The sequence below is a fragment of the Sinocyclocheilus anshuiensis genome, unplaced genomic scaffold (assembly GCF_001515605.1).
Source record: "Sinocyclocheilus anshuiensis isolate Anshui unplaced genomic scaffold, SAMN03320099.WGS_v1.1 scaffold55, whole genome shotgun sequence".
In the NCBI taxonomy this organism is placed as follows: domain Eukaryota; kingdom Metazoa; phylum Chordata; class Actinopteri; order Cypriniformes; family Cyprinidae; genus Sinocyclocheilus; species Sinocyclocheilus anshuiensis.
In genome coordinates, this window is record NW_015549647.1 from 552,635 (window position 1) to 566,887 (window position 14,253).

General features: G+C 40.3%; 1 protein-coding gene across 1 annotated transcript in view; it reads right to left on the minus strand.

The window, feature by feature from the left end:
- Positions 1-565: 565 nt before the first annotated feature.
- The window catches only part of LOC107659966 (myosin-9-like), a 21,156-nt gene continuing 7,468 nt past the window's right edge, over positions 566-14,253 (minus strand). Inside the window, exons 10-41 of the mRNA XM_016449099.1 lie at positions 13,950-14,093; positions 13,601-13,696; positions 13,193-13,464; positions 12,910-13,083; positions 12,617-12,790; positions 12,175-12,289; positions 11,676-11,866; positions 11,457-11,578; positions 10,980-11,049; positions 10,704-10,864; positions 10,363-10,471; positions 10,148-10,279; positions 9,848-10,054; positions 9,599-9,736; positions 7,881-8,004; positions 7,526-7,697; positions 6,796-7,008; positions 6,434-6,578; positions 5,907-6,113; positions 5,696-5,800; positions 5,364-5,516; positions 5,013-5,261; positions 4,634-4,846; positions 4,164-4,376; positions 3,888-4,049; positions 3,585-3,713; positions 3,355-3,443; positions 3,086-3,209; positions 2,776-2,984; positions 2,362-2,470; positions 1,900-2,072; positions 566-1,738 (exon numbers count right to left, since the gene is read on the minus strand). Coding sequence (XP_016304585.1) covers positions 1,630-1,738; positions 1,900-2,072; positions 2,362-2,470; positions 2,776-2,984; positions 3,086-3,209; positions 3,355-3,443; positions 3,585-3,713; positions 3,888-4,049; positions 4,164-4,376; positions 4,634-4,846; positions 5,013-5,261; positions 5,364-5,516; positions 5,696-5,800; positions 5,907-6,113; positions 6,434-6,578; positions 6,796-7,008; positions 7,526-7,697; positions 7,881-8,004; positions 9,599-9,736; positions 9,848-10,054; positions 10,148-10,279; positions 10,363-10,471; positions 10,704-10,864; positions 10,980-11,049; positions 11,457-11,578; positions 11,676-11,866; positions 12,175-12,289; positions 12,617-12,790; positions 12,910-13,083; positions 13,193-13,464; positions 13,601-13,696; positions 13,950-14,093 — 5,003 coding nt within the window. The 3' untranslated portion in view covers positions 566-1,629. The remainder of the gene's footprint in view (positions 1,739-1,899; positions 2,073-2,361; positions 2,471-2,775; positions 2,985-3,085; positions 3,210-3,354; positions 3,444-3,584; positions 3,714-3,887; positions 4,050-4,163; positions 4,377-4,633; positions 4,847-5,012; positions 5,262-5,363; positions 5,517-5,695; positions 5,801-5,906; positions 6,114-6,433; positions 6,579-6,795; positions 7,009-7,525; positions 7,698-7,880; positions 8,005-9,598; positions 9,737-9,847; positions 10,055-10,147; positions 10,280-10,362; positions 10,472-10,703; positions 10,865-10,979; positions 11,050-11,456; positions 11,579-11,675; positions 11,867-12,174; positions 12,290-12,616; positions 12,791-12,909; positions 13,084-13,192; positions 13,465-13,600; positions 13,697-13,949; positions 14,094-14,253) is intronic.

The window sequence follows — 14,253 nt, forward strand, 5'->3', positions numbered from 1 at the left end:
AATTTCCATTTAATTCATAGTAAACTATTGTAGTTTCTGGCTGGGATGCTTTCCCACAGAAAGAACAGTCAAAGAACAGTTGACATATTATTCAATATATAGATTTTACTAGTATCAGTAAAATTTGTGTCCCATTCACTGAGAGACACTATATGACAAAGCAAGGAGAACTGTACCATTTAAATGCTGTAATTTTGCATAATTTACAACACATAGGAGTATGTAATTAAAAGTAATAGTAGCCCATGTAATTGAAATTAATTTCAATAAATAAAAATGAAGGATCACACAATATTTGTCACATGTAGTAAACCATTTTTGTGCTGTGGGTAGTAATAGGAGGATTTTCCACCTGGCTACCACTGCAAGTATATTTCAAACCTGTGGGAAGCACTGCAACCATTTTATTATAAATATTTTATGAATGTGCCTTTATAGAGTTTTAATCTACAGTCTTTCAGTTATCAGCACAAATCTTTAACCATTTGATCACTTTATTCATTAAGAAAATCTCATCTATAATGAAATACTGCTGTGTTTGGAAGAATTAGAGGTAAAATTGAGGGTACAAAAAAACAAAGCTTTAATCAGATGCACTGAAACAGTATGTGACATTAAAAGTGAGGAAAATATATTTTCAATTGTTCCAAATACAGTCAGTCCACTACCATTGCACTGAAGCTTGACAATTTATAGGCCCATCAAGATTCTCCAAATGGAGGGTTAGAAACATACAGCAGGAAAAATATATAGTATAATGTATTATGCAGACAAATACTGTATGACAGATTAATCATTTTAGCAAACATTTAAAATTGAATACAAAAAAATAAAAGGTAGAGTACAAATGAAAACTTTTACACACCCCACCACCTAAAGTTTGAACTTCAAAAACAAGAAAAAAAAAAAAAATTGTTTGCAGTAATACGTGGTGTACAAATCCTGAGAACTCTCAAACTTTAATAATATTTTATGTAATTAAGGCAAACAGTCTTAATTTTAAAAACAGTAGAAGAGGTGGAAAGGTGCCAGTGAATCTATTAGGAAAAAGGCTTAATTGGTGCTGAAGTGCTCTTGAAACAAAATAACTAAGATTAATCTCTTTGGCTGATGGGTAATATTCCTGCAAATCCTGGATCATTTATTATTATTGAATAAGGAAATTTCTTCCCATTATAAAAATTTCCCAACATTTAATTTACTTTGAAAATGGATGAATACTTTGTCTTCCATGTAAAATATAAATAGCCAATATTTATTCAAATGCATTGTAAGGCAGTTATCAACAGGGCAAGACAAATTACGCCAAATGAACGGTTTCAGTTTCACTGGAAAGATAAAGTTTGATAAGTGGCAAAATGAAAGTTTTTTTTTTTTTCTTCATCCTACATTTTTTTTGTTGTTTATCTTGGACGCAAAGTTATGGCTTGAATAATTGTTTGGCTCAAAATCTGCTTTAAAACATTGAAAATTTTCAATGTTTTAAAGCAGATTTTTACATATTTGAGATTTTGATTAAGGATACAGTTGCCCTCAAAGCATACAAATTTCATTTAAACTATAAACTTGGTGGCAAATAACAGATCCTCATCTGTAATACCCATAGGCTCAGCTTTGATACGCTGAAATTTACTCAGGAGTTGGCTCGGACCCATCACTTTTTAGACTGTTCTCCTCATCACTATCCACACCTGAGCGTCCAGCTGTACGACGTACGTTGACAGTGAAATCTCCCCGCCTGAATTAGACAAACATAAGTTATATAAAACACTTAACATGTGGCACACAAATTTAAACAAGTGTTTCAGACCGATTTGTCAGTAATTTCTCATTTTAAAACCAACGTTTGTGGAAGAATGATACAGTACCATGACTATAACAAAGCAGCAGAGTACGCACCTGAGTTTGTTCTTTAGGGTGCTGACCTCTCGGTTCATAAGATTAGCAGACTCTGTGGCATCTTCCAGCTCTCTCTGCAGCTTCCTGCGGGAGGCGTTAGCTCGAGCCGCTTCCTCCTCAGTCTCCTCTAGCTGCCCCTTCAACTGCTTCATACGAGTGTTCAGCTTCTCAGTCTCACAAAGAGGAAGATTATTATTAATAGCATTCAAAATACGGAGTTATAACGATACTTACATTTCAGCTGTCCACCATTAAGAGTAAAACTGTGACTATTAAATAGGAACATTAACTAGTAATAAAGACAGCAACAAAAGAGGTCTTGAATTTAAATGAGCTGTAGGAGGTACAAGTGGATCAAATCACCTTTGATTGAGAATGTATAAAGATCAAATTAAGACTCTGCCTTGGCTTTGCAGTAGTTTGAACAAGCTTACTGCATTATAAATTAATTGCACAACCTACCTCATTTTTGAATTGTTCTGCATTGCGTCTCTCATCGTCAACCTGCAGTAAGATCTCTTTGAGTTTCTTCTCCATACGCCGCACCTGTTTAGTGGACTGCTGCCTCTCCCTGACAAGAAGTAAATTAAGTTTGGTTTAGAGACGCAAAGTAAATCACTGACAGTCATGGAGGAACGCTGCATCATGTTAAAATACTGTAAAATAAAGACCTTACAACACAAGCTGACAACTGAAATGCTATTGGGGGATTTGAGGTGTAATTATGCTGTGCAAGTCCATAATGATATCTCAGAATCAGAATGAGCTTTATCAGAATGAGCTTTATTATATAATAATGATATCTGTATATTATGCCGGTATCTGTGTGGGTTTGAAAGTTGCTGCCAATAACATACACCATCCATCATCACTCACTTCATCTCAATATCCAACTGCTCTTCAAGCTGTGGGATCTTGGCCTCCAGAGCAGCAATAGTGGACTTGTACTTGCTCTTCACAGTTGACTCTAAATCCTGAAGCTTCTGCTTTAGGTCCTTGTTCTGGCGGTCCAGCTGAGAGCGCAAACCCTCCAGACGCTGGCTATTACCACGCTCTGCAGACAACTCCACTGTAACCTGCTCAGCCTGACGTTAAACCAAAATAAAGCCACAGAGAATCATGATGAACACCATTTGAAGTGTTCCCAAATCTCAGCTGTCATCTCATGAAGCTCTCTGTACTCTACCTGCAGTGTCGCTTTCTTCAGTCGATCATTGACCAGTTCCACATTGAGATGTTCCTCCTCAAGTTCCTCCTCAAGCGGAGCAATACGTGCCTCCAGTCTCCTCCTCTCATCGCTGCTCAGTGAGCTGACAGAGGTGGGAAGAAAAAAACCCCACCATTTAAACCACCCAACACTGTGAGATACAAAATACACTTCGATTTTCTAGGACTAACTGTCTGGTGCAGGATACGCTACCAGACAATACATCACAATGACAGCAGGTAACTCACTTCTTGGCATTCTGGCTGTTGATCTCATCCTGCAGTTCATCTCGTTCTTGTTGGATTTGTCTCTTTGCCCTGTCAGCAGCAGCCAGATCCTACAGAGACACAAAAAAAAAAAAAAAAGGAGGAAACGTTTTCCACATGCATACCATTTTATAAAGAATCCTATTCTTCTAAACTAACAAACAATTAAATTGACCCTAGCTGCAGCACAATTCTGATCCAACAAGACAAACCTCATGCAGCTGCATGATCTCAGCCTCCATGCTCTTGATCTTGCGCTCGTTTTCTTTGGCCTGGTTAAGAGCCTCATCTCTGGACAGACGCAGATCCTCAAACTCTCTCATCTGATCTTTCATCTGGGCCTGCAAAGCAAGAGAGGAAATGACACTGATACCATGGTTACTGCATGTGCTCTAATTATTTTATTCCACATGCAAAAGTACAGATCTGATTTCTGGTTCCTGAAACCAGAAATGTCCCCACCACTTTAATACAAAAGGGATGCCCATGCTCATGCAGAATGTGTATGTGAATACCTGTAGTTTCTTGAGCTGTCTGAGGGCCTCATCTCGAGCCTTGTTGGCATTGTCGATCTGAGCAGCCAACTCCGACAGATCCAGCTCAAGCTTCTTGCGCACAGATACGGCCTGAGCCCGTTGTTTCCTCTCATCCTCAAGCTCCATCTCCATCTCACGCACCTGACATATTCAAGCATAATATCAGTAGATGTGTATTCTCGCAGTTTCCCCAACATGCATCAGCATCTCATGGATTAACACTGTTCTGAAGAGGTCAGGCAGGTGAGCACATACCTGTTTGACTAGCTGTTTCCGTTTCTCCTCACCCTGTTCATCTCTGCTCTGAAGGTCTCTCTCAAACTGAGTCTTCATGGCCTGCATGTTGACCTCCAGGCGCAGTTTGGCATCTTCTGTGAGCTGCAGTTCATCCTCCAGCTCTTCCAGCTGAGTCTTCATTTCCAATAACTGCTGTTCCATTCCTCGCTTCGCCCGCTCAAGCTCATGTACCTTAAAAGAAAAGAGCAAAAGATTGCGCACAACTAAGATAAGGGGTAAGAAGAAACCATGACTGCCATTTTTAGCAAACTGACATCTTTAGAATTCAAATTAACAAATGTTTTGGTAAAGACAATATTAGCTCGGTTCCAAAACAGTTAGCATGTTGTAAAGACAATTGCTGTCTAGTTTGGCAGCTTATTAGGTTTTGGAAGAGAGCTGTGGTCTTAAAATACATGTTACACATGTAACGCTTCAGTTTCACATACACTCTTTCCAGCATCATCCTTGGATGACATCAGATCCTCCATCTCGGTTTTGAGCTGCTTATTGACCCGCTCCAGTTCGTCCTTCAAGTCAGTAATGGCCTCCAACTCTCGAGTCAGAGTCAGGGCTCTGGTCTCTTTCTCACGGGCCTCTGCCTCAGCACGATCCCTCTCCTCAGCGTACTTCTGAGAGATGTTCTTCTCCTCCGCCAGCATCTACACAAATTGAGGTATTTTATCACTTTAAAAGATTGCAAGACTGTGAAAGTGATTAAACTGTCAAAAAAAAACACCCAGAGAAGTAGCATTCAAAATATCCATATCTTTTCCATTCATAGAAAATACATTTCTGCTCCATTTACAGACAAACTCAGTTCTCTACCTGGTCAAATTTTTTCTGTTTGCGTTCCAGCTCCTGAACGGTCTGACGCAGATGAGCCTGGTCTACCAGGACATCATCTAGCTCTCTCTGCAGACGCGTCTTGGTCTTCTCCAGTTTATCGTACCCAGAATTCCTTTCTTCCAACTGCTGCATGAAGCTTTCCACCTCCCTCTGCAATTTCTTTTTCCCATCCTCCATGCTTTCCAGGTTCTGGGCCTCTTGCTCAACCTTTTTCTTCATATCTGCCAACTGAGAAGCAAAAACAATAAAAACAGTTCTCAAACACAAACTGCACCTAGACCAGCATCATCATCCAGAAGAATGTGTCCACAGACTCAATGGCGTACGCACCTGAGCTTGAGCAGTGTGCAGCTGCTTTTCAAAATTTTTCTTGCCCTCCTCTTCCTCCTCCAGCATCTCTTTCAGGCTGTTCTGTTCATCCTCCAGTTGCCGAACACGAGTGGAGAGTGCAAGCTTCTGCCTGGTCTCCTCCTCCAGTAACGCCTAACCACAGAGAAAATAAAAAATTTCAAAACAGAATAAAGTTTTATTATTATCAGCAACACTGGTAAAACACAATCAAATATTTGAAAGTTCACCATTGATGTTAGGGCAAGCGGGACACTCAGGTCACTCAGCAACCTCTAATGATAAGTGCACAATAGTGCGTGACCAAGTTGTACCTGTGTGTCTTTAAGTTGAGATTCAACAGTAGAACAATCTTTTGCAGCTTTGATGGATTTGCTCTCCACTTTGCTCAGGGTACCTTGAACAGCTTCAAGCTCCACCTAAACATTGACACATAAAATAATAGGATTTTTCGAGTAGGCACGAATTTCCACTAAAATGTGCAATTATCCAAGTACCTCTACAAGATCCTTTTAGTTTCAATACCTGCATCTTTGACACTTTATCGGCCAGTTCCTGTTTCTGTCTCTCACTCTCTCCATGTTTGACCTGGAGCTCCTGGAGCTGCGATTCTGCTTTCTTCCTGCGGTGCTCTGATTCGTTTTTACCTTGTGACAATGACTGAAGTTCGATCTGAAGTTCACCGCGTTCACTCTCCAGAGCCTGTTTAGCTTTGTCCACAGATGCTTTACTCTGAGGGATCCAACAGTGAAAGTTAGTCAGCATTTTTCTGCAGTTTGCTTTTGTGGATGGAAAGAAAATGTACACTTCTCAGAAACACTACCTTAAAATGAACTGGTTAAATAACTCTTTTCCTAAAAAGTGCTAGGAGTGCTAAATACATACATGATGCAACATTGCCATATATTTCAATCATAGCGCCACCTTTTCAATCAAGAAACACTCATAGGATCAGCACTTAAAAAAAAACTTTTGGCAGGATTTCCATTTCCTAATTTTCAAAGCAGCATCATTAACAGCCTTGGTGGTTTAGGAGAGGCACATGGTCTCACCCTTTTGGCCTGCTCAAGCTGTTCATTGATCTCCTCAAAGGCCTGGTTGTGTTTCTGTCGCACTTCAGCTAGCATCTGTTCATGTGAACGAGCCTCATCTTCAAGAGTCTTCTTCAGCTGAGCCACTTCAGACTCTCTCTTTGCCCTTCAGATAGAAAGAGAATAATCTTAAAGCTGATATAGGATAGTGCAGTACCTTCCTTTTCCCATAAGAATGGCATGCTACCGTTGTGGAATTACGATCACAGATAATTCAACTGTAATTACCAGTCATAAATTAAACACAAAAGTTCAGATTATTTGATAAAGCAAAATCTCAAGTCAGGTCTTCACTAGCCCAGTCAGTTTTCCTCATGGCTGACCTGAGTTCCTGCTGAGCAGCAGTAGAGTCCAGTGTGTCCTCAAGTTCAGTCTTCAGAGCCTCCAGCTCCTCTCCCAGGTCCCTGCGGTGTTTCTCTGCTTTAGCACGAGCAGCTTTCTCCAGCTCCAGATCTTCCTGCAGCTCTGAGAGCTGGGCCTCCAACTCACGAATGTTCTTCTGGGCAGCGTTCTTAAGCGCAGCTTCCTCCTCAATCCTACAGTGAAAAAAAAGAAAAAAAAAAATTACAAAAATGTAGCTAGTAGTATAATTTTATTTAATGCCATGTAAGCATATGGGGCTATTTTTATGGCAAAAATTAAATTATAAAATGCAAATATCACAAATACAATAAAAACCAAGCACAAATTTAGTTAGAAATTAAAAATATGTTACTAAGGGAAAGTGTTAAATGACAAAAGTGGAAGTGCAGCTTCCTCCTCAATCCTACAGTGAAAAAAAAGAAAGAAAAAAAATTACAAAAATGTAGCTAGTAGTATAATTTTATTTAATGCCACGTAAGCATATGGGGCTATTTTTATGGCAAAAATTAAATTATAAAATGCAAATATCACAAATACAATAAAAACCAAGCACAAATTTAGTTAGAAATTAAAAATATGTTACTAAGGGAAAGTGTTAAATGACAAAAGTGGAAGTGATGGACAGATGAAATTAAAGTTCAATGCTAATTCTCCAGTAACCCCTGATTTTGTGTTACAAGTTTTACTCACCTTGCTAGTGCAGCCTGGAGTTCTTCCTCTTTCTTGGCCAGTTGGGCACGGAGCTCTGCTATCTGAGCCTGCAGCTCTGCAATCTGATCATGCAACTCTGTCGAGTCACCCTCCATCTTCCGCCTGCTCTTCTCCAACTCTTGCCTCTGCTTCTCTTCCTTCCTTAAACGATCTGAGAGCATAAAGGAGAGTGAGTGGTCATTTAACATGTCAAAGAGAATATAAAAACTGGAAAAAAAGAAGCAAAGCTGTACCGAGATGGAGAAAAGAGAACACTGCAACATAACAAATAGAGTTGCAAATAGAGTTTAAAAAAAAAAAAAAAAATCTTATAAAGGGTCCTGAAAACACTTACCCTCCAGGTCTGTAATCATAGCTTCATGTTTGTTCTTGAGTTTCTGCAAACTCTTGGATTTCTCTTCCTCTTCAGCCAGGTTAGTGGTGTACTCAGAAATTCTCTCCTCTAGCTGCTTTTTCTCCTGCAAGCACAAATACCCACACACAACTATCAGGACAAGCACTAAATAGTTTGTGCAGCAGATAAACGGGCACCTTGTGCAGTCCCTGTAGGTGGGTTGAAGAGATGACAGACTTTATATTCTGGTTGGAAATCGAGAATTGGTTCTTATTCAGAAAAGTCACTCGCTTAAAATGCATTTTTTGGGGAAAGTTATTGTAGTGGTAGTTAAATACTACTACAACATTTGTTTTGTGTAGCATTAGTCAAACTGTCCGGGGCCAGAATCATATGGTAGAATCAGAAGCAGGTTTTTTGACATATATTTGAACAAGATGGCACCACGCATGGCTGCCTCAGTTTGTAGCTCCTTGGTACTTGTACCATTTTTGTTTGTCCTGTTTTTAGTAACTTTTTCCCAATCAGCTTTACTAGGGATGAACTCCTAGACATCAGAAATAGCACACCAAATAACTTTTTGCCAACTTTTGGGCATTGAGACGTTTTACTGGACATTATAGTCAGAGGAGCTGCGATCCTATACAAGCGCTCCAAGCGACGCAAATGAGGGAAGCACGCTGGTGCACTCGTGAAATTCCGACAGTGGACTTTAGGACTGCGCTGCCGAGCATTCATCTGGTGAATCTCTGCTCCCTAGCAAATAAAACACGGAGTAATCTGGGAAAACGAGAGGCGGTGTATCATGTTTTTATATCAGTGAAGGCTGGTGTACAGACATGACAGTTTTAAAGATGTGCTGCCCAAATGTGGAAGCTTTCTTTATTAACTGCAAGCCTTTTTATTTGCTGAGGGAGTTTTCCTCGTTTATTCTGGTGAGTGCATACATTGCTAGAAGAGCTGGCTGATCAGATCACACACACAGAGCGGCGTTACCCACTCTTTTATTGTAATTCTCTGTGATTTTGATAAAGCTAATCTCACCCGTGAACTGCCTAAATACAGACAGCACATCACATGTCCCACAAGAGACAGCAATATACTGGACCACTGCTATACGGTTTTAAAGGATGCATACCACTCTGTCCCCAGAGCAGCTCTGGGACTCTGATCACCATTTGGTTCAACTTCTACCAGCCTCCAGACAGAAACTTAAATCTGCTGAGCCTGTAGTGAGAACTGTAAAGAGATGGACTAATGAAGCAGAGCGGGACTTACAAGCCTGCTTGGACTGCACTGATTGGAGTGTTTTTGAGGCTGCAGCCACTGATATGGATGAGCTCACTGACACGGTGACCTCCTACATCAGTTTCTGTGAGGACATGCGTGTTCCAACCAGGACTTATTTAACATTTAACAATGACAGACCTTGGTTCAGTGCAAAACTCAAACAGTTTCGCCAGGCCAAAGGGCCTGTACAAACAGACCAAAAACACACTGAATAGGGAGATGAGAAGCTACTCTGAAAAGCTGAGGAAAAAAAAAAAAAAGTTTCTCAGCACAGTGAAGATTCAATTTTCCCCTCAACCCCCCCACACACTTAGCAAATAAACCTAATTCGGATTCTGTTAAATTCCTTTCCCACCCCCAATTACCGAATTGTGAATTGAAACTACTTCATTGATGATGTATCTAAAAGCATAACATTTTTGTTAGACCTTGTTAAGTTTGGTGTTTTGGTCATCAAGAACCATAATTTCTTCCTCAATCTTCTTCAGCTTAGCATCCATGGTGACTTTCTCCAACTGCAGCTTCTGTCTGGCTGCTTCCTCCTCATCCAGTTGTTGCTCCAGATCCTGGGAAAGGATTTTAGGTTTTTAAATTACAAGTAAAGAGTAGTTTCAATATTAAGCTCTAAAGCACTGATCTCCCAAATGCAAACCATTTTATCAAACTTGCCGTCTCACCGTGATGTTCTGTTGCATTTTCTTCCTCTCCATCTGAAACTGAGAGACTCTCTCCTCCTCTTCTTCCAAGCGGGACTCCAGGTCATGCAGGATCTCCTCCAGCTCATGCTGGCGTGCAGCAAGACGTCCCCTCATCTCTTCAGCCTCTTGACACAGCTCCGTCTCTGCCTGCAACTGCTCCTGCAGTGCCATCTTCTCTGTGTTTAACTTTAACAGGGAAAAATCTGACAAGGTTATGGACACCAAGAAAGAATAAACCATCATCTTGAAGTAGAGGAAACACACCACCACCATATATACCTGCTGTTGTTTGGCCTCAAACTCTTTCAGCTGGTCTTCAGCCTGCTGCTGTCTCTCCTTCATCTTAACCAACTCTTCTTCTTTAGCGACCATTTCCTCTTCCTGTCTGGTCACCTGCAGCAAAGGCTTCACCTGAAAAGAGAAAAGTGGACACACGGTTTTTAGATCTCTTATTGATCTAATAAACATACAGGTTTATGAATCTGGATGTGTACCTTGGTAAAGAGTCTCCACCAATGCCAATTCCGGAGTTTCAAGTAGGCTGCACAGTTCCTCTGGATCACCCTCATGGCTGTCAGCTGCTGCTGCCTCTTGGCAAATGCTCTACGTAAATCAAACCCCAATTTGTCATTGTCAAACAGTCCTGTTCAATTAACACCTTACAGACATCTGTTGTCCAAGACATTTCAAAATCACTTATAAAGTTGGCAGCTTATCAATATCGGCGCATCCCTAAAAACAAGCAGCTAAAGTCATTTTTAACACTTCAGTCTGTCCTAGCTGTAGTGTCATGGAAAAGTTATTTTTACTAAATTAATTATTTAAAAGCATCTACCTCCTAGCGACATAGCCTCTACACCAGGCTTGGAAAGTGATAATGACATCAGTGATCTTCAGATCTCTCTCCTCTTCCAGGTGGGCAAGAACTCCAGCCCTGAAGAACACTTTACTCTGACCTATACGGTACAAGTTAGAATCCAGCTCCAGGGCTTTGATCTGAGAGAGAGAGAGAGAGAAACAAAATTATATGCGATCGACAACTTAAGTTTTCAATAAAAAGTATCAATTGTCAAAGCTGAGGAGTTACATAACAGTGTGCATTAACTCTTACCATGAGGACACAGGCCTGCTTTCCATCCATAAAGCCCTTGGGGATGGCATTTGGTGTGAGGATCTCATATCTGAAATTATATTAGGGGAGAATAAATTAGAGACTATGATAATTTCAGTAGTCTATACAGTAGTAATAGTTTTTTTTTTTTTTTTTTTGACATGTCAGCGTCTAAGGCCATCTTCGTGGCAAAAACTGAATTGGAATAATACAAACAAAATAAAAAGCAAACAAAAATACAGCAGTTAAATTAACGCATGAATCCAAAATCTTTACTGGTAAAAATCTTACTAAACAAGTCCCTGAAGTGAGCATACTTCATAAAAAAAAGTTTTCTACTTGCATTAAAACCGGAATTGTACAATAAAATGTTTAAGAAGTCTATAGATACTAAATAGTCAAACTGAAGCAAATCTTTTTCCTGCTACATGGTATATAAGCAGTCCGAATACTTAGCATTCATGAAAATCCAAATACCTTTGTCTGAACTCCTGGAAGACGATGCGGTTGGGGAACCCTTGTCTACAGATCCGAATTCCTTCTAGAACTCCATTACACCTTAGTTGATCTAGAACCAGATGGTGTGCCAATTTACCAGCCTAAAGGAGAAAAGCAATGACTTAAATTGTTAGAGGCCTCAAAAGGAACATGAGCCATTAGGCTGTACAAATGTTTTGAAGACTTTTCTCTTCATACCTTCTTCTCATGATTGGGGATGATGCATCGGACAAAGTTAGGGTTGGTGTTTCTGAGAGTGGTCATCAGATTTGTCAGCTGCTCCTTGTACAGTTGTCCTACTGTACGGAACATTCCTTTACGAGTCTTGACGGCTCCATGCAAGGATTCAGCCATTCCGGCCACTTTATCCAATCCCACAATTCTATCCACTGATGAAAGCAATGAAAAACAACACCCATTATGCAGGAAACCAATATAAGAGTTAAGACAACTTATGTTTATCTGTGGAGTCTTTTAGTGTCCAGGATGAACAATAGCAGACCACCTGCATATTACACACTGGCAGAACCAGACTCACTTTTCTCTATGACGACCTAAAAGCCTGACAAACAAAAGCTCAATGTAGCAGGTGGATTGTCGTCAAAACTTGTTAGACATTAGTGACATCCGAAACCATACTCCGATTACAAACCATTAAAATCACTCTGGTTAATCAGCTTTCCATAAAGTCACATACCATCCTTCCAGAGCTCAGACACAAACTTGTCCGATGATTGGTTGAGAAGAGTAGCTACATTGTCATTCAGAGGGTCCATGTTTTTCATTAGCCATTCATTTGCCTTGTAATCAACCTGTAGAAGACCGGACAGACACATACATGATACACTTTTAAAAATAACATCCAATAAGGTATCTCCTCTTAAGCCCTTTTGTTTTTAGTTTTATACGAGGAGGTGAGGGAAATGTAATGTTCTAGAGCATGTAAATGTCGAAATGTATTTTTCATACTGAACATTATAACGTTGTGATGCGTTCACTTGCCCACCTCAGCAATTTCCACAGACATTGCCGATCCAGTGTGACTTCATGATACAGACCTCCATAGTATCAATTACTTTACAAACATATGAGAAACTAATCTTGTTCAAATAGTGTTTAAGACCCATAATGGCTCTTACTTTGCCAGCATAGTGAATGATACAGAAGTCAGCATCATCTTTGAGCTTCTTGGGTTTCTGGAATTTTGAGTTGTTGCCCAATTCCTGAACGACTTTCTCCACAAAGGATTTGTCTGTGGCTTTGGGAAACCAGCACTCCTCATCCAACAGAGCCAGGATTCCTGGAGGACCAGTCTGAGGAAGGGGGAAAAAAGGAATCAAGGGGGAAAAAAGAAAGGAAAATCAAGGAACGAAGGAGGGTTTGAGACTAGAAAAGTATTCTACAAAGTTTGAAGAGGAAAGGATAAACCTACAGGCTTCTCAATGAGTTCAATACAGGGCTGCAGGTCGAGGCCGAAGTCGATGAAGCTCCATTCGATGCCTTCACGCTGGTACTCCTCCTGCTCCAGGATGAACATGGTGTGGTTGAACAGCTGCTGAAGCTTCTCGTTGGTGTAGTTGATGCAGAGCTGCTCAAAAGAGTTCAGCTACAGAGAAAGAAAGCAAATTTTAAACCAAAATGGTCCATTAGAATGAAGACACTCACAAAATAAAACCTCTGGAAAATTTAAAATCTTTTCCACAACCCTTTCACACCTCAAAGATCTCAAATCCAGCGATATCCAGGATTCCAATGAAAGAAGCTCCCTGACGCTTGGTCTTGTCTAAAGCTTTGTTGATGCGCATAACCAACCAGCGAAACAGTCTCTCATACATGGCTTTGGCCAAAGCCTCCACCGCAAACTCAGCCTGCTCTTGAGTCTGAGCCTTCTGAACGTAATCACGACCCACTTTGATGCGTGGCATGAGAATGGCACGTGTGAAATCTGTCACGTTCATGCCCAAGAGGTGGCACACCTTCTGGGCCGCTGATAAATGAGAAAATGGACATTGAGAACTCAAAAAAGATGACTGATTTCACACTAGAATAAACAGAGTATAACATGAAAGAATAAAACCAAACTGGGACTAATTTGTAGTGCATGTTAATGAAGAAATTTAAACCTGTGTCATCGGGCATGGAGGCTTGGTCAGAGTTGCGTTCCTTTTTAAAACTCATGTTTCCCAGCTGCAGTACAGCAGAAACCACCTTCAAAAGACCTGGGACATGATAACCAAACACATTACATTTCCTCAGACAAGGAAATAACCAACACATCAACCCTCAGAAAGACACACCAAACTTCAAATTCAGTCAATATAACACAATAACTACATTGTATGGTTCAACAGAGTCCATCATGAGAAACTGGCAAACTTTTCCCTGATTCATGAAAGACGTCACACCTTTAGGCGATTAAACGCACTGCAGAAGAACTACAAATGAAATAGTGTCTTTTTTGAGTCTCTATACCTGTCTGCTCCTCCTCAGGGATGCCCATAATCCTGAAGGCATCTATGGTTTCAGCAAACAATTCTTTATCCTGTTGTCCAGGGATAGTTACATTTCCATTTGTCAGGAAGCGGTACTTGTTGTAGTCTTCTAGGCACAGCTCAGCTGTAGAGTGGAAAATAAACTTTATAAACTTTTCATAGAGATTAGTTCTAGAGTATACTACACGGTTTCTTGGGTATTCAGTATTAAAGTTATTGGTGTATATTCAAACTTGGTGTACATTCACAAATCACAGTCTCACATTAAGAGAATATTCATTTAT